This window comes from Hemitrygon akajei, chromosome 7 (genome assembly GCF_048418815.1).
Source record: "Hemitrygon akajei chromosome 7, sHemAka1.3, whole genome shotgun sequence".
NCBI classification, from domain to species: Eukaryota; Metazoa; Chordata; class Chondrichthyes; order Myliobatiformes; family Dasyatidae; genus Hemitrygon; species Hemitrygon akajei.
Window position 1 is genome coordinate 178,102,657 of NC_133130.1, and position 19,401 is coordinate 178,122,057.

At 38.4% G+C, this 19,401-nt stretch overlaps 1 protein-coding gene across 5 annotated transcripts in view; it reads left to right on the top strand.

Moving 5' to 3' along the window:
- setx (senataxin) overlaps nt 1-19,401 on the top strand; it is a 121,857-nt gene that overhangs the window by 37,654 nt on the left and 64,802 nt on the right. For 4 of the 5 annotated variants that reach the window (XM_073052705.1, XM_073052707.1, XM_073052708.1 and 1 more), the window contains 2 exons: nt 13,941-14,151; nt 17,620-17,729. In XM_073052705.1, the coding sequence (XP_072908806.1) occupies nt 13,941-14,151; nt 17,620-17,729 (321 nt within the window). Of the gene's footprint in view, nt 1-6,239; nt 6,437-13,940; nt 14,152-17,619; nt 17,730-19,401 lie in introns of those variants that run through there. The other variant, XM_073052709.1, reaches the window with a different exon arrangement.

A 19,401-nucleotide genomic window follows, 5' to 3' on the forward strand; every position in this document is an offset into this window, starting at 1 on the left:
TGCAAAAACATCATCCCAATTCACACCCGCAAGTTCTAGCCTCATAATTTGCCCTTCCCCAATTAAAATTTTTTCCTGTTCTCTCTGATTCTGTCCTTTTCCATGATAATGCTAAAGGTCAGGGAGCGGTGATCACTGTCCCCCCAGATGCTCACCCACTGACAGATCTGTGACCTGACCCGGTTCGTTACCTAATACTAGATCTAGTATGGCATTCCCCCTAGTTGGCCTGTCAACATACTGTGACAGGAATCCATCCTGGACACACTTAACAAACTCTGCCCCATCTAAACCCTTGGAACTAATCAAGTGCCAATCAATATTAGGGAAGTTAAAGTCATCCATGGTAACAACCCTGTTATTTTTGCACCTTTCCAAAATCTGCCTCCCAATCTGCTCCTCGGTATCTCTGCTGCTACCAGGGGGCCTATAGAGTACCCCCAGTAGAGTAACTGCTCCCTTCCTGTTCCTGACTTCCACCCATACTGACTCAAAAGAGGATCCTGCTACATTACCCACCCTTTCTGCAGCTGTAATAGTATCTCTGACCAGTAATGCCACCCCTCCTCCCCTTTCCCCCCCTCTATCCCTTTTAAAGCACTGAAATCCAGGAATATTGAGAATTCATTCCTGCCCTGATGCCAGCCAAGTCTTCGTAATGGCCACTACATCATAATTCCATGTATGTATCCAAGCTCTCAGTTCATCACCTTTGTTCCTGATGCTTCTTGCATTGAAGTACACACACTTTAGCCCTTCTACCTTACTACCTTTATAACTTTTATTCTGCTGCTCTTTCCTCAAAGCCTCTCTATATGTTAGATCTGGCTTTACTCCATGCACTTCTTTCACTGCTCTATCGCTCCGGGTCCCATCCCCCTTGCAAATTAGTTTAAACCCTCCCTAGCAAACCTACCAGCAAGGATATTGCTCCCCCTTGAGTTTAGGTGCAAACCATCCAATCTGTACAGGTCCCATCTTCCCCAGAAGAGATCCCAATGGTCCAAAAATCTAAAAGCCTGCCCCCTGCACCAACTCCTCAGCCATGCATTCAACTGCCATCTCCTCCAATTCTTACCATCACTATCACGTAGTACTGGCAGCAATCCTGAGAACACCACCCTTGAGGTCCTTTTTTTCAGCCTTCTGCCTAGTTCCCAAAACTCTCACTTCAGGACCTCATCCCTCTTCTTGCCTATGTTGTTGGTCCCAACATGTATCACGACTTCTGGTTGCTTTCCCTCTCGTACCAGGATGTCATGCACCCGGTCAGAGACATCCCGGCCCTGGCACCCGGGAGGCAACAAACCATGCGGGTTTCCTTCTCACGTCCACAAAATCTCCTGTCTGCTCCCCTGACTATAGAGTCTCCAATGACAACAGCTCTCCTCTTCTCCATCCCATCCTTCTGCACCACAGGGTCAAACTCAGTGCCAGAGGCCCTGCCAACGTGGCTCACACCTGGTAGGTCATCCTCACCAACAACATCCAGGACGGTAAACTTATTATTCATGGGAATGGCTACAGGGGTGCTCTGCACTACCTGTCTACTCTCCTTCGCTTCCCCCCTCGGATTGTCACCCAACGACCTGCTTCCGGCAGCCTAGGTGTGACTACCTCCCTGTAGCTCTCATCTATGACTGCCTCATTCTCCCTTATGAGTCGAAGGTCACCCAGCTGCTGCTCCAGATTCCTTACACAGTATTCCAGATCACCCAGCCACAAGCACTTCTGGCAGATGTGACTCTGCGGGAGAGGGGAGTTCCCCCAAGACTGCCACATCTCACAGGAGAGGCACATCACCGTCTCAGGAGTCATTGTAAAGACTAACTCAGGTAAATCAGGTAAACTCTCTCAATCTTTTTATGAAGCTTTTATTTCTCAAAAAAAAATCCAGCTGAATGTTTTTCATACAGACCGATTTCTTTATTAAATGTTGATGCAAAAATTTTATCCAAAATCTTAGCTCGAAGACTTGAAAATATTTTACCATCTATTATATCACATGACCAGACAGGATTTATTAAAAATCATTACTCACATTTTAATATACGTCAGTTATTGAATGTGATATATTCACCATCCAAAAAAATATCAGAGTGTATATTATCCTTAGATGCAGAAAAAGCCTTCGATAGGATTGAGTGGAATTATCTTTTTAAGACCTTACAAAAGTTTAATTTTGGGCCTAATTTTATTCGTTGTGTTAAATTAATTTACTTGTCTCCTACCGCTCAGGTTATTACTAACTCTCAAATTTCTAAGCCCTTTAAATTACAGTGGGGAATTAGACAAGGTTGCCCTCTTAGTCCTTTACTTTTTGCTTCAGCTATAGAGCCTTTAGCAATAGCATTTCGAGAATCTAAGGACATTTCTGGTATAAAATTTCGTTATACGCTGATGATATTTTACTTTTTATCTCTAACACTGAAACTTCTTTACCTTCGGTTCTTTCTTTAATTTCCCAGTTTAGTTTTTGTTTCAGAATATAAGCTTGAGCTTACATAAAAGTGAGCTGTTTCCTTTAAATTGACCTAATGTCATCAAATGCCAAATTTCCGTTCCAAGTTGTTACAAGTCAATTTACATATCTAGGTGTAACAATTACTAAAAACTTCAAGAATTTATTTGAAGAAAACTTAAACTCCTCATTGAAGTATGTGAAAAAGACGCTTTCTAAATGGTCTCCTCTTTCTTTATCCCTAATTGGCGGAATTAATTCGATTAAGATGAAGATTCTCCCTAAATTTTTATGTCTTTTTCAGGCTTTACCTATTTTTATTCCTAAGACCTACTTTAATTCTTTAGATTCAATTTTAACATCTTATATTTGGAATAATAAACAAGCTCGTTTAAGTAAAGTTTACCTACAAAGAAATAAAGAGATGGGTGGATTAGCCCTACCCAATTTTAGGTTTTGCTATTGGGCTGCCAATATAAGGAATATTATTTTTTGGTCCTATTATATTTATCGTAAAGATTGCCCATCATGGGTCTCCTTAGAAGTTAATTCTGTAAAAAATTCCTCTATTGTCTCTCTTCTTGGATCATGCTCTTTTTCAGCAAATAAAACACCAGATAACATAATTGTTAAACAAATTTTAAGGATCTGGTCTCAATTTAGAAAATTTTTTGGTTTAGCGAATTTTTCATTATCATCTCCCATTCTCCTTAATTATTTTTTTTATCCCTTCCATGACTGACAAAAGTCTTTAAGGATTGAGATGAACTACCGTAGATTCCGGACTACAGAGCGCACCTGATTAAAAGCCGCTGGCTCTAATTTTAGAAATAAAATCAATTTTTTACTTGTAAAGGCCGCACCGGATTTTTGGCCGCAGGTGTCCCACGTTGTAATATGAGATATTTACACAGAAAGATATTACACGTGAGGATTTTTTAACTTTTAATTAAATCCATTTGGTAACAAAAACAAATACATATTGCAAATGCTTTTTTTCGAACCGTGCCCGTAACGCGGCTACTTTTAAATATACGTTGCGTATACTTCTTTACTGAACAACATTCCAATATCTCCTAACGACTGGTAAAAAATATATATACTGCAGCCTACCAGGAAAAGTTATTGATCACCTTTAACTTAAAAGCAGCGTTTTGGCTCCGCCGCTCCCCCCCTCCTTTCCGTTTATCGCAAACTGGTATCCCACAAGACGCGGCGAAACCGGGTGTGACGTCATAGCATCCCGCGATGTAGTACAGAAAACAAATATAGTTAAAACACTTCTAACTTTAACTAGAAAATGAATTACTAAGCGAAAATATTATGAACTAAATAACTGCCATAAAGGCAGCACAATGCTTTTCTTCGAGTGTTTTCCATGTTGATGAGGGTGAGTACAAATGACTGATTTACAATAATTTAATTGTGAAAGTGCGCTTGATTTATCGTACAATTTCATTGGACCTCTGTGAACTACTCATCAATTTTATTGGTCTACTGTTACGAGGCAAAATGTTTACGAGGCGGCATGAAAAAAAATAATGCATTAGCCGCTCCGTATTAAAGGCCGCAAAGTTCAAAGCAGTTCAAAATGTGGGAAAAAAGTAGCGGCTTAAAATCCGGAATCTACGGTAGGTATTAAGTGTTTTTGGGACCTATTTATCTCAGGATCTCTTGCTTCATTTGACCTATTGTCAACTAAATTTGCACTCCTAAAAACACATTTTTACAGATACCTTCAAATTAGAGATTTCTTACGTTTCCAATTAACTACTTTTCCTATAGGTCCTGATAAAAATTTACTGGATGATCTTTTAAATTTAAAACCTTTTGTTAATGGTTCTATTACCGGTATCTATAACTTGATTGATTCTAGACAAGACTTTTTAGATAAAATAAAAAAAAGCTTGGGAGGATGACCTAAATTGTCAGATTTCTGATGGAAGATGGAATAAAATTCTTAAACTGGTTAATAAATCATCTTCCTGTGCTCGTCATTCTCTTCTACAATTTAAAGTGGTTCATAGAGCTTACACTTCTAAACAGAAGCTGTCCAGTTTTTATCCGAACGTTTCTTCACTTTGTAATAAATGCAACTCTGCTGATCCCTCTTTAATTCATTTGTTTTGGTTTTGCCCTAAAATTAAAAAGTTTTGGCAGGAAGTATTCTATACCTTCTCACAACTTTTTAGGGTCCAATTTAACCCAAATCCCCTTACTGCCTAGTTTGGTATTATTGCAAATGAAGATATAACTTTAAATACTCCTAACCTAGAGGTTTTAGTTTTTACCTCTCTTTTAGCAAGGAGAGCAATCTTGCTTAAATGGAAGGAGTCTACCCCTCCTACACATCTTCAATGGCTACGTGATATTATGTCTTATTTAAATTTAGAAAAGATCCGCTGCTCAGTCTTAAATTTGAAACAATCTTTTTATGATATCTGGGGACCTTTCCTAAATTACTTTTCCAATTTATAAAGTTTAACAGTGCACAGACTTTTATGTATATTTTTATCTTTTCTTAAGCGAATATGTTTTTTTTTCTAATTATCCATTATCATCCATCAGCTTTTTTCTTTGGTAGTTGGTAGGGGGTTGACTTTTTTTATATAAAAATTTTCTTTTATGATGTATGACCTATCTTTAAATTTTTGATTACAGTGATATACTTTTATGTGATATGCAATAACATTTTGATCAATTTTATTACAATATATGAATGTACACAATTTATGTTGAGATGTATCTATGTGTTGCACTCTGTAAATCTTGTTTTTTCTTCTGAATAAAAATGTAAAAAGAAAGAAAAGAAACTTACTTCCGATAACAAAGGTGCAAACTGCTCCAAGTGAGATTGCAGATGGTATATGATCTGACTGACTTAAGTAAACTCTCTTCCTCCTTGTTCTAGACTTGTCACTTTGGTTAAGTACCTCATCCTCATTTTATGACTCCACTATTGGAAAATTGGATGAGATTGTGCTTGCCTAGTTACATTCTTAATTGTGTTTAATAGTAATCAGCAAATTACTTTCAAGTACAGTGGACACCACAGTAGCATAGTGGCTAGTGTGATGCTATTACAACTCAGACGTCCCAGAGTTCAGAGTTCAATTCCAGCGACATCCTGTAAGGGGTGTCTGTACGTCCTCCCCATGGAATATGTGGGTTTTCCCTGGGTGCTCCAGTTTCCTCCCACAGTCCAAAAATGTGCCAGGTAGGTTAGTTGGTCATTGTAAGTTGTTCCATAATTGGTTTGTTGGGGTGGAGTGACTCGAAAGGCTGAAAGGCCCTACTCCATGCTGTATCGCTAAATAAATAACTTCTGTTTCCACTCCATTGCTTATTGATAATCACCAAGATCCATTGTTGGTATCATTGTATTTTCATTTACAATGCTGCTCCTCAGAGACACCACTTAAATCAGATTCCACTTGAATTTAATGACATTCATATCAAGCTAATGTCGACCCTTCGGTCGACATCTTCTGGATAGATCATGAAACCATATATTTCACCTTGTCTTTTATATTTGTTTTTCATCTTGGATGTGATTCTGGAACTATCAGTGTCTGTGATTTGCTGTTTGGAGATCGTTTGGGTGTTCCAGTATTCTGCAGTCTGAGAGGCTTCCAGGAGACAGAGGTGGTGAGCACAGGCAGGCTGCGGGATGGTGCATGAGCTGATGTTCAATTCCATTTTGCCAATTAAAGCTTCCATTGTTCGCTGATTAAAACAATGACAGAGATTGAAACGTGAAGGCGAATGTGGAAGTTTGGAGATTGTTTGGGTACTTCAGCGCTCTGCAGTCTCCAAGAAGATTCCAGGAGACAGGCAGCGTACACAAACCCTTGTGGCAGGCAGGCTGCAGGATGGGGAGCAAGCTGATGTTTGACTCAATTTCGACCATTAAAGCTTCCATTGTGTGCCAGTTAAAGCGACCAAGGAGATTAAGCATCAAGACGAGTGCAGAGGGTGAGTGCCGGCTGCCTGTCTTTTGATCACTTGACGATTGCTCTGCCATGCTACTGGAGAGGGGAGAGCCTGCCACCAGGCCTGGAGAATGTTAACCAGGTTCTCTGCATTTTGGATGTGGACTTGGACTATAGACATTTCCCCCAGTATTGTTGTTTTTTATATTCTGTGTTTTTCACCCAACCTTTCTTGATTTTGTATGGGGAGGGGAGATTTGGGGGTTGATATGCCTGTTCCATTTTATTTGTTTTTTTTGTGCAGGGAGAGATTGCTGATTGTGCTGCCTTTCTTTCCGGGTTTCATGGCTACCCAGAGAAGAAAAATTTTAAAGTTGTATATTTTGATAATAAATGAACTTTGAATGCCTGCTAAGAACCTCACAGTTTTTCCCCAAAGTTTTCATACTGTCTTTCTAGTATCTAGTACTGGATGAACAAAAGTTCCCTTCTGAACAAAGCAAAACTCTTTCCATAGATATTAATTCCATTCCTCCCTCCATTGAGGGCGGTTAATCATTGCACCAGTAAGAACACTGCCTTGGAGCTCCAAGAATCCTGGTTCAAACCTGTCATTGGTTCCTTCCTCTTGGGACTTTTGCTTTTTCTCCCTGTGACTCTGAGGTTCTTCTGTGCACATAACTTTCTTTTCATACCCCAAGATGTACTAGAAGGCTCTTAGCTATTGTAAATTATCTCCTAATGGCTCAAGTTGTAGGAAATATAAATTTGAGAGTTGCAGGGAAATAAGAAAATGAGAAATGGAACTGATGGAATTGCTGAGAACTGACATGAGATGATGGGTTGAATGGCTGGTTTCTATGTGCAACTTCTACAGCAACTGTTGTGCTCTAGACCAGCTGAGCATACAGAGTGGTAAACATAGGCCAGTCCATTACAGGCACGTCATTTCCTTCCATTTTCATGAGCTATTGTTTCTGAAAGGCTAGTGTTTACATTTAGGATGGCTACCATCTAGGCTATTTCCTTTTCTCTCTTCTGCCTTTTGGGAGAACATACATGAGCTTGAAAGCCTGGACAGCTATATTTGGCAATAGCTTCATCTCCACTGCTATCAGACATTGAACCCACCACCTATTTCACCCCCTCCACCTTCTCATATTCTCTCGGTTATTTTGCCATTGTCACTTTTGTATTCTTTTTGCACTACAGTTTGCAATACTCAGCTGTCTTGTACTTGTAACTTCTCTTGCTGTTTACAATGAATTTCCTGCGAACAAGAAATTTCCTTGTACCCTAATGCAAATGACAATATAATCTAAAAGTAAGTAAGCTGTTCCTGTTGTGAACTGTTAATGATCTTGGCATTGTATTTAACCCCCCCCCCCAATCTACCAAATAATTATTCCTATTTCTGAAGCTTCCCCAGATTGTTCTGCCTCAAGCCATTTATTACAAAAGCATTCATCCTTTGCCATTTCTAGACTTTACTATTAACTTGACACTATTAGCTCTTCCACAGAGATGACCTGACATGCAAGATGGGAAATAGGTTGGTAGATTGAGTTGCTTCACTTCTGCATTTTATGCTGGGCTTTTTACTGTTCAAGAAATACTGACTCAAATTCCCAGTTTGGTTTTGAATGTTCTCCACTTTGAGTGATCATGGTCTATCAATCCATATTAGTCTGATAGAATGTTGCATTTTTTTTTCCAGAGGCTTTGAGAACATCTTTAAATCATTTTCTTGATTCCTCTGGAATTACTTACTTTCATTGAGATCATAATGGAGTGTCTTATTTGGGAGCCTGGTGTCAGACGCATGAATGGAACTGACTAAGTCTAATTAAGTTTTTAATGCTGAATATGTTGGCCTGGAAGAGATATTGACATTAGTTGAGTTATACTTCCATTGTTTTGATCACTTCTGTGAAAACAGTGTTGCTGGTAACCTTCTCACTCATTGAGGTGTCTGCCGCAGATATCCAAGTTTTAGGAGATTTGCTTTGCTGCTGCCCATTAGACCATTGGTTTTCGACCCGGATTCAGATCTTCAAAATCCATTTTCCTCAGTTGGCCAAATAGTGTACTTGTGCACTGAAGAGAATGTATGCTTTAACAGAGAAGTTGCCCCTAAGAAATGGAAACTGGCCACATTTTGCAAGATCTTACATTGAATCTATTGTTAGAGGATGCTGTTGTACGGTGGGGGCAAGTTGATGGAAGACCTCTGTCATGTGAATGTTAGTGCAAGGCATATCTTTTATGCTTCAGTAATTGAGTTGACGATGACTTTGAACTGGTTGTGCTTAATAGAAGCATTTTGTGCTTTGAGCCTGAGGACTGAGTTTATTGTGACGTTTGTTCTGGAGTGTAGGTGCCATTATTTGAAAGCTTCTCATTAGTGCCTTTTGAAGCTGAAGCTCTAACATTGTAGTGACAAAAGTTCCAGGACAATGACAATTCACTGTTACCCTGTTGGTTGGGCCCAAGACTTGGTTCTGTTCCAGTGCCCTGGTTAGCCTTCCTATGTATGTGCTATCCTATACCAAGTCTCAATCACCGGCCATCCCTATCCTATCTTAACTGTTACTTAAGTAATGCATCATATGTTAATCACTTTGTGGTTTTGCATCTCCATATCTCCTGTCATCTCTTCTAGCCCTGTGTTGTAGGAAAATTGTATTATGTGGGAGAGTAGGATTTAAGGCTTGTAGTGTAGAAGGAATTGGTGGAAAGAATTGATCTGTGCATATCTAAAGCATGGCAACATTATATACCTGCTATTTCTCGGTTGCAGTGATGGATGGAATCATTATATATTCTTGAGTAGGTCTGTTGTGAAGTCAACTCTGTTGAACCAGAGACGACAATTTTACTGAAATCTGCTTAGAGATGAGAGAGGCTCTGTTGGGTCATTGTCATGCAAAGCAGAGTCTTCTGCAGAATTCCTTGTACTGGGACACGAGGCTGGGGACAGTATTAAAACCACCTGGTGTAATGTTGTACACACCTCTATCTTGCACAGAAATTCAGTCTAAATTGTTAGCTGCTGCAACATGAGAAAGTGAGCAAAAGACAAATAAGTATTTTTTTCTGATTTTGCTGAACACTCACCATCACAGGGGAATAAATAGACTAAACAACATCTGTGTTAATCTACATGGAGATAACAAAGCTAGCTCTAGGTTTCCATGGTTTCCATGGTAACAAAGATGACTCCAGTAGGTTCTTAAAGGGTAGTGTTAAGCTAATCAAGTATTGGCTATGATATCATGAGAGTTAGGGCTCTTCATATGCTATCAGTCACTCAAATCAACCACTAACTTCTTTGGGTAACTGGTTTACTATTGCCATACAGTGGAAAAAACATTGCTTCACAGATCATAAGTACATTAAAGTAATACAAAAGAAAATTCAGTAACCAAATGCAAGGCGGGGTATTGGAGTATAAAAGTTGCATTGTTTGCTGTGTAACCAAAACTATGTAGTCAGCTTTGTGTTTGCTATTTGCTATGCATGTATCCAATTTAGTAGGAGAATGAAATCTCTGTATTGTCTCTGTACTATTGAACACATCAGTGACTTAAGAATGTAGCCAAATAAGAAGATAATGGTGTGTTAATGAGAGGTAGCTAAGAGATGTAGATTAGAACATGATTAAGTTAATGGGTAGGAACAATAGTGGCTGATGTACTAGTGATACGCAACTGTAGACCGATTGGATATGCTAATGCAACTAAACCAGGAGATTGCTATAAAAAATGCTATGTACAAGGATCGGTGGGCAATCAGCGACCAGCTCAATGACTGTCTCAGCTTTGATTTGCAAATTAAAGTTTAACACTTCTTGAAGAATCTTCTGCATCTCCTGGTCGTTTGAGGGGCACGAGAAACCACGACAGGGGCATAGTGTTAACATTATGGAGAAAGTGGAGTTCAGGTAGACAAATAAGGTGCAAGGGCCATGGTGAAGTAGAATGAGAGATCAAGAATTCATTTTTGATGTACAAGAGGTCTGTTCAAGAGTATGATAACAGCAGGTAGCTGTCCTTGAGCCTGTTGGTGTGTGTGTTTTCAAGTTTTTGTATCTTCTGCCCGATGGAAGAGAAAGAATGTCGGGGTGGGAAAGGGTCCTTGGTTATGTTGGCTGCTTTCCCAAAACAGTGGAAAGTGTGGACAGAGTCAGGGAAGGAGAGGCAGTTTTTTGAGATTAAACCAGGCTGTATTTGTTGTTGTGCATCTGGATAGAATGGTCTTTAAGGCATTGAATGAAGATTACCTTATCTATAAATGTATAGGAATGGCCTGGTTTTGTATATTTGGGGAGAATGTGTGGTCTGCTTCTAGCAAGGTGTTGGGGCCCCTCTCACTCTTACAGGTGTTAAAGTGCATACACTTTTACTTAACCTATGGACAAGTGAGAATGATTAATAATTCTTTGCTCCACTAGATATGTAACCCTCTCGGGTATTTGCACTTCTCTATTCCTTGCCTCTATCTAACTAACCAGGACTTAAGTTCTTCCATTACTGTTGGCTTAAGCAACCAATACCCTCTGTATTTCCCTCCATAAATCTTAACCTCAATCTGTTTTCCTTCTTGCAGTGGGCAGTGGTGAAGACTCTGTCCTTGTAACTTATTTAGCCCAGGGTCAAGCTCCTGTGTTGCTCCATGGAATGGAATTTTAAATGTCGACATTGAATGCTATATTTTCCAAAAGTTGTGTATTCCCATTCTCTTCAGTGATTTTGTATAAATCCAGGATTGTACAGAGTTAAAACAAGTTCAGTCTGAAAGTAGGTAGATCTTCAACTGAGAGCACTGCACCAGGGAAACACAAACTGTCTTTTTACGTGCTGTAATTCAAATAGAACTGGGTGAAGAGAATGCAATAATCTTTCCAGTTGAAGAGGTACTTGTATACATAATAACTTCTTTGTCGACTTATATTGATGAAGGAAGAGCAGTAGATGCAGTGTATATGGATTTCAGCAAGGCATTTGATAAGGTACCCCATGCAAGGCTTATTGAGGAAGGAAGGAGGCATGGGATCCAAGGGGACATTGCTTTGTGGATCCAGAACTGGCTTGCCCACAGAAGGCAAAGAGTGGTTGTAGATGGGTCATATTCTGCATGGAGATTGGTCACCAGTGGAGTGCCTCAGAGATCTGTTCTGGGACCTTTACTCTTTGTGATTTTTATAAATGACCTGGATGAGGAAGTGGAGGGATGGGTTAGTACATTTGCTGATGTCACAAAGGTTGGGGGTGTTGTGGATAGTGTAGAGGGCTGTCAGAGGTTACAGCGGGACATTGATGGGATGCAAAACTGCTGAGAAGTGGCAGATGGAGTTCAACCCAGATAAGTGTGAAGTGGTACATTTTGGTAGGTCAAATATGATGGTAGAATCTAGTATTAATGGTAAGACTCTTGGCAGTGTGGAGGATCAGAGGGATCTTGGGGTCCAAGTCCATAGGACACTCAAAGTAGCTGCGCAGGTTGACTCTGTGGTTAAGAAGGCGTATGGTGCATTGGCCTTCATCAATTGTGGAATTGAATTTAGGAGCTGAGAGGTAATGTTGCAGCTATATAGGACCCTGGTCAGACCCCACTTGGAGTACTGTGCTCAGTTCTGGTTGCCTCACTACAGGAACGATGTGGAAGCCATAGAAAGGGTGCAGAGGAGATTTACAAAGATGTTGCCTGGATTGGGGAGCATGCCTTATGAGAATAGGTTGAGTGAACTTGGCCTTTTCTCCTTGGAGCAATGGAGGATGAGAGGTGACTTGATAGAGGTATATAAGATGTTGAGAGGCATTGATTGTGTGGATAGTTAGAGGTTTTTTCCCAGGGCTGAAATGGTTGCCACAAGAGGATACAGTGCTGGGGAGTAGGTACAGAGGAGATGTTAAGGGTAACTCACTCAGAGTGGTGAGTGCGTGGAATGGGCTGCCAGCAATGGTGGTGGAGGCAGATACGATATGGTCTTTTAAGAGGCTTTTAGATAGGTACATGGACTTTGTGGGCTGAAGGGCCTGTATTGTGTTGTAAGGTTTTCTATGTTTCTATATGTCGTTACTAGCGCATAACCTAAACCAAGCACCAGTGAAGTCAAATATTCCTTTAAGAATTTGTAAAAGACATAGTGCAAAGGGTTGAAAGTGATTAACATGTAATAAATTTGGAAGATAGTTGATGAGAAGAATCTTCACATTGAAGATGCAGATGGCATTTAGAATCAAAATCATATAACAGATTTTGAGATATTTTTTGCAGTCAAAAGATTAAGAAGCAATTTCAAGACATGGAGGTAGCCAGATGGCCTTTAACTTTAATATACGATTATCTTATTAAAAAAAAACCTTAATTTGGATTCAGTTTAATACTTCTTGAAGAAAGCTTGGATAGAGAGATTGAGAATTAGTTTTATTGATTACTTGCCATCCCTCAGTTACAAATGCATGGCTTATTGACACCCCTACATTTGAACAAGTTCCCATAATATTAAATTCAAAAGTCCAATGTAAGTTCATTCCTAGGAACAGCAGTACTGGTTTCTTCCTTCTCTCCACTTTTAGTTATTGCTTTTAATAATCAGCCTTGTGTGCTTTTAGGATATTTTCCAACTTGTGAACAAAATCAATTTGTGACATAGGTTTTTAAAAAAAAACAACCTGAGGGCAAAGTGTTGTTGCTGCTGTAATATTGTAGCAATAGAACTGTTATTGACAAAGCCACAGTCTGTAGGCCCCATGATTGCAATCATTTATAACATTGGATCTCTGCTTGATAAAATTCAATTGGTGCATTTGACTGTTTGATTATATTGTGTAAATAGGCATTTCTGTCATCTTATCCTCCCTGGGCAGTCTCTCAGAATCAGGAATTATTTGCTTCCACTGAGATTTTGTTGGCTTAAGATGGTGAGTGAGACCGTTGTTGGAACCACACACTCTTCTACAGGTAGAACGGAAAGTGCTAACAGGTTGGCAGAATGGTAGTTTGGGAAGTGATTTGCTCCTTCTCCGCTTGCACAGGGTTCCTCTGTTCTTCAGTGTGGATCTGGAAGAGGATGCTGGCATAAGATACAATATTGCAATTTGGGGGATTTTATGGAGCAGCATCGCTGGTATTTTACCAATGCCTAAAGTTAATCCAAGTGTATGGGAGGGTAGGAATCAGTCACTGCTACTTGATGGATCTTTAGTTTTCTGTCAGGTCTGAGAGTGTGAGCCTAATTAATTCTCTATTGTTTTATAGTCAGTTAACTCAGCACAGGAATGGATTCCTAGCATCTTTGTCTTTGTATCTTCTTTGACTCAGTATCCACTTTGGGTTGCCTTAAGAAGGTTCTTGTTACCTCTGAGTTTTTGTTTCAGTTCTTCCAGGCTGCCTTCTTGAACTGCTGAGAACCTTTGAGGTGTGGGTATACCCAATATTCTGCTTTTTGCAGGTTTTGTTTAATTGTCCCACAACAGAATAACATTTTAAAATAGTTAAATTCAGCTTTCTTTTTTTAAATTACTTGCAATTGTATTTTGCAGGTTTTGTGGAAAATTGAGACCAAGCGTCTGGTAGAACACTTTGAAAGGACGCTAAAGGAAGAGGAGGAGGAAGATGATGAACTGTTCTTAGTTTTGGATCAGCAGGAAATTCAGCTCCATGGATGCATGGCAACAAATATTGAGAATGACCTTCGGGTCCCCATCATTGAGATCCTTAAATACCCATACTTACTGCTTCATGAGCGTCTCAGTAAGTAATTAAAATTTGTGGTTGTACATAAGCAGTATTCCTGGCTCTTATGTTGGAATACCCTCTACCCTATGACACTGAGATGTTGCGTCATTCTGGGAAAATATCAGCAATCTCAACAAAGTACTTAGCAACTAATTATATTTTGGATTAGAATTATGTTCTCTCTAAGAACAAGCTTATTTTGAATTTAAACTGCTTTGGTTAGAGATCCTGTTTAAATGCTGAAGTTTGTGAAATCAAGCAAGATTAGGTTAATCCATTTAATTGAAAATGTTGAAATAGGAAATGTCTATTGAATCCCTAATCAATTATTTCCTTATCTCTGCCTTTGATTACAAGTAGGTTATGCAAACTGCATGGAGCAGAGTAAGTTATTTGGCCCAAGCAATCCATGCCAGCATTTATACTTCACTAGTCATCTTCCATCTTTCCTTGACATTAAATTTGACAATTGAGTTAATTAGCTTTCTAGTTTATTTTGGATTTTCAGCAACTGCTACGTTTCTGTGTTCTAGCACTGTTTCTTCTCTCTTTCCTGTCCTTGTTCATCTCTCTCTGTTTACACTTGCTGCAGATATAGATGCTACTAGTTAATAGCATTTCTCAGCCAGTTTCAGTCTGTTTCATTCATTTCTTGATGTCTGTTTGGAGAAGACTCAACGGTCTAATTTTGCTCCCAGGTCTAATGGTCTTTCATGTGCTCTTAGTTACCTGCTTCTCTGTGCTTTCTGTAACTGAAAAATGCTTTTTTTTCACTTTTCACTGCTTTAATCAAACTGTGTTTTTCCCATCATTGCTGCCTGAACTCTTGAGTATTTCCAGATTTTCTGTGTGTTTTTTTTCCCCCTAAATGCCAAGCCTATTTAACCCAATTCTTTGCGGATGCTTCATTAAAATTCCCTCTTTGACCAATCTATTGGTCACCTTCTTGGTACCACTTGAAAAGCTTATTGCCAATTTCTGTCTGATAATGCAGTAAAATCTTACGTTTAGGTGCACCATATAATTGGAAATTATTGTGAAATTTTTGTAAGTTATCAGCTGGAGAGAAAAATGGAAGGGTATGCAGAAAAGAGGGTAGATCTATTGATAAAATTTATTATGTAATTGGTAGAAATGACCTTGGCTCAGAAAACTGAGATGTGAACATAGTGGTTTGGGGGGGGGGGGGGGGGGGAGGAGGAAAAAAAAAAACACCAAGGTAAGAAAGTTACTGGTGGATGTCAAATTTCATATTCTGTTTTGAGTATGAGAAAGTTAGTAAAGCTAGTATATTAAAATAAAGTCAATTCTAATTTAAAAGGTGAAGTGGTAGGCATTTAAGGAGATATTCCCTGTTTCTCAACAAGGGCATTCCACTGAGAAATAAAGATTTCATTGATGAAATCCATTTGTCAGAATTTAAGAAAATTAGGGATGACATTAAATTGAGAGAAAATAGATAAAATGTCGTGAAAACTGATGGTAGGTTAGAAAATTGAAAAAAAAAATTAGAAGCCTGAAAGAAGGGGTAGGGGCAGATGGAAGGGGAGAAAATAGATTGCAAGAGTAAGTCTCAAGAAAATGCATAAAAACAATGAGAGTTTATAGAAATAAATTTGATGACATTGAGAAATTATCAATAAGGATTATAAATATTTTGTATCAGACTTCATTATAAAGGACACTAATAGCATCCCACTATGAGGAGAAGATCCATGAACAAAGAGAAATTTAAAAATATCACCAGAGGGAAGTTACTAAGCAAACCACTGAGACTAATGGATGATCACAGGTTCCTAAAAGAGGTGGATGCATTCCCTAGACTCTGGAAAGCTCCCAGTGTACTGGAAACCTTTATTAGAAGAGGCAGACCTGTTACCTTAAAATCTGTCTTTGGGGAAAATGCTGGAATCTATTAATAATGAAGTAAAGCAGAGTATTAAATTTAATACTACATTCATAATCTACTTAGTTTAATGAAAAATTGATCCTATACTCACTGGAGTTTTGAAGAATGAGGTAATATTACTGAAGCATATAAGATTCTTGTTGGGGTTTATAATATGTTTGTTCCTTGCATTGCACTCATCAGCAATTGACACCATTTTGGCCCATTATGTCAGTGCTGGCTCTTGGAGCAATCCCATTTCCCTGCTTAATTTCTTTGTAATCTATGCTCTATCACTACAATCAACTCCTGCCAATTCTCCTACCACCCATTTAAACTACAGAGAATTTACAATAGCCCATTAACCTATCAATCTGCAGTTTTTGGTCTATGTGAGGAAACTGCTCTGGCTAAGCAGAATGTTCAAACTCGACACAGGAATTCAGGATCAAAATAAGTCATCAAAAATTATTTCCTCATGTAATAGAATCCAAAATAGGTTGCAGTTTCAGAATGAGAGCTTTCCCATTTCAAATGAAGATGAAGAAATTACTATCTAAAAAATCTTATAGTTCTGTATAGATTTCTAAACTACGGAGATGGAACTCATTAAAGGCCATAATGATAAAGGCCATTTGCTTCATAGAGAGATTGAGGTTATGGGAACAGACAAAAAAAAGTTAAAGCTAAGATCAGATTAATCATAGTCTTATTGAATGGCACAGGCATTTTGAGAGTTCCTCATGGCCTATGTTGCAGCGTGGATGAAATCACAGGAGAACAAGTTACTGATAGGTACAAAGCAGCTTCTTTATCCGACACAACAACATACAGCAAGCATCATACGGAGACCCTTTGGTGGAAAAGGTATGCTAGCCCAATGTGGGCTCTATTTATTTGCTAAACACAAAGGGCAATCTCTATTTACTAAGTATAGACAATGCTTTCTTTTGAAGCTACATACAAAACATCACACCTTCTGCCTTCATCCCTCCTGACGCCCACATGTCTGGGTTGGTAGTCACAGCCTTTAGGAGTGCAAGTTAAATCCATAATACACTTACTTGGTATTTTACGTGCTAACATAGAGGACAATTCATATTTATAAAGTATAGATAATACTGTTTTCGAAACTACAGCATCTGGTCAAACTACGGTGTCAGCAGTGTCTGGTATTCACAGCTTTTAGGAAATGCATTGTTATGAACTCAATCCACAGTACTTTGTCAAAGAAAGAAGACTAGTGGCCAAGCCATTTGCTAGGTGTGAATGACCTAAGCCCAAAAATTCACTCTAACAGCTTGCTCATATTTCCTACATCCTAATGGAATGTGATCAATAATCTTGATAACAATGAAGATAATAGCTCTAATAATCCTCCATCTGAAAAACTAAGCTTGAGATTGTGGAGTAGCTCTTAGGATGTAATTGGCACACTTAGGACCTAGAAGTTCACAATTGCTGAATGTTTTTGTGCTTGGATTATTTGCATTTTGAGATATGTTATTGAGATATTATTCTGTTTTAGTTACTTCTGAAATAGTGATGAAGATTTGTAATAACCTTCTAAATACATTGTAATAACTTTGTTTTAGGTGAGTTATACGTTGAGGCCCTTACCAGAATGGAACAAGGGAATTTCTCCTTTCAGATATTTGATAAGTATCCTGGAATCTATCTACTTTTGGTGCACCCAAATGAAATGGTAAATCTTGACAACTTTTATTGATTCTGTGACTTGTCTAGTATATTCTGTAGAAGTGTGTTTTGCTTCCTTAAGTGAGAAACTGAAACACTGGATCCAATTTCTAGTGAGTGGTTTTGAAGCAAAAAACCACTGGAATTGTATTGCTGGTTCTTCAGCAGTAGTTCGGAAAGACATTGCTGCTGAGATTCCTTGGGGAAATGTCTGAACTACCTTCCATTGACTATTGCTCAAAGTGAAGCAGTCCTCCTCCCTCCCACACAACCCCCTCCCAGTCCCTGCTGCCTCCATGCAATGCAGCTTGGATAGGGCTGGAAAGTGAAGCAAAGTAACAGGGACACAAACGTTACTATTGATGACCATGAGTGCTTGGGATTCAGTGGAATTCTTCTCTACCATTCTCCTAGTGGTACTGTTGACCAGAAACATACCTAGACCAGCCTCACAACTTCAGAAGCTTGAAGAGAACTGAGGCAAGGTTTTCAGATCCTAACTCTGATGTTCTTTTTTTTCTTTTTAAATCTTTTTATTAATTTTTAAACAAACATAAATGAAACATGAATACAAAGTGTTTGAGAGTACATAATTGATAGTTTAAGTAGACATTCAAATATATAATCATCAATATATATAGCCTCCCAAACTCATAGTGTTTATGAACAAAAGAAACAAAAAGAAAAAAAACCCCAAAAAAAGGAAAAAAAACACTAACCAACACGGGCCGTTGCGTAATGTTAAATACATACAGTAGTGCCAATAACTCCGAACCTCCATCCAAATAATTAAGTAAAATAAAAGTAAGGTTTAGGAAAAGACAATTTAACTCATGAAAATGTTGAATAAATGGTCTCCAAGTTTCTTCAAATTTAACTGAAGGATCAAAATCAACACTTCTAATTTTTTCTAAGCTCAAACAGAGATAGTCTGAGAAAACCACTGAAATGTAGTTGGAGGATTAATTTCTTTCCAATTCAATAAAATAGATCTTCTAGCCATTAATGTAACAAATGCAATCATTCATGGAGATGAAGAGGATAAACGACTATTATCCACCATTGGTAAACCAAAAATTGCAGTAAAAGGATGCGGTTGGAAATTGATATTCAGAACTCTTGAAATAATACTGAAAATATCTTTCCAGTAATTTTGTAAACAAGGGCAAGACCAAAACATATGGGTCAATGAAGCAACATCAGAATGACATCTGTCACAGGTTGGATTAACATGAGAATAAAATCAAGCAAGTTTATCCTTAGACATATGAGCTCTATGTACAACCTTAAGTTGTATTAGGGCATGTTTAGCACAAACAGAGGATGAATTGACTAATAGTAAAATTTTCTCCCACTGCTCAGTGGATATAAGACAATGAAGTTCTTCTTCCCATTCCTTCTTAATTTTTTCTGATACTTCTGGCTATATTTTCATGATCATATTATAAATGACAGCTACTAAACCCTTTTGACAAGGATTCAGAGCTAAAATTCTTTCCGTAATTTCCAATGGACATAGTTTTGGAAAAGACTGTAACTCATTATACAAAAAATTTCTAACTTGCAAATATCTAAAAAAAAAATGGGTTTTAGGTAAATTATATTTATTAGATAGCTGTTCAAAGGACATAACGCTATCATCGAAAAACAAATCACGAACACATGTTATACCTTTTGTT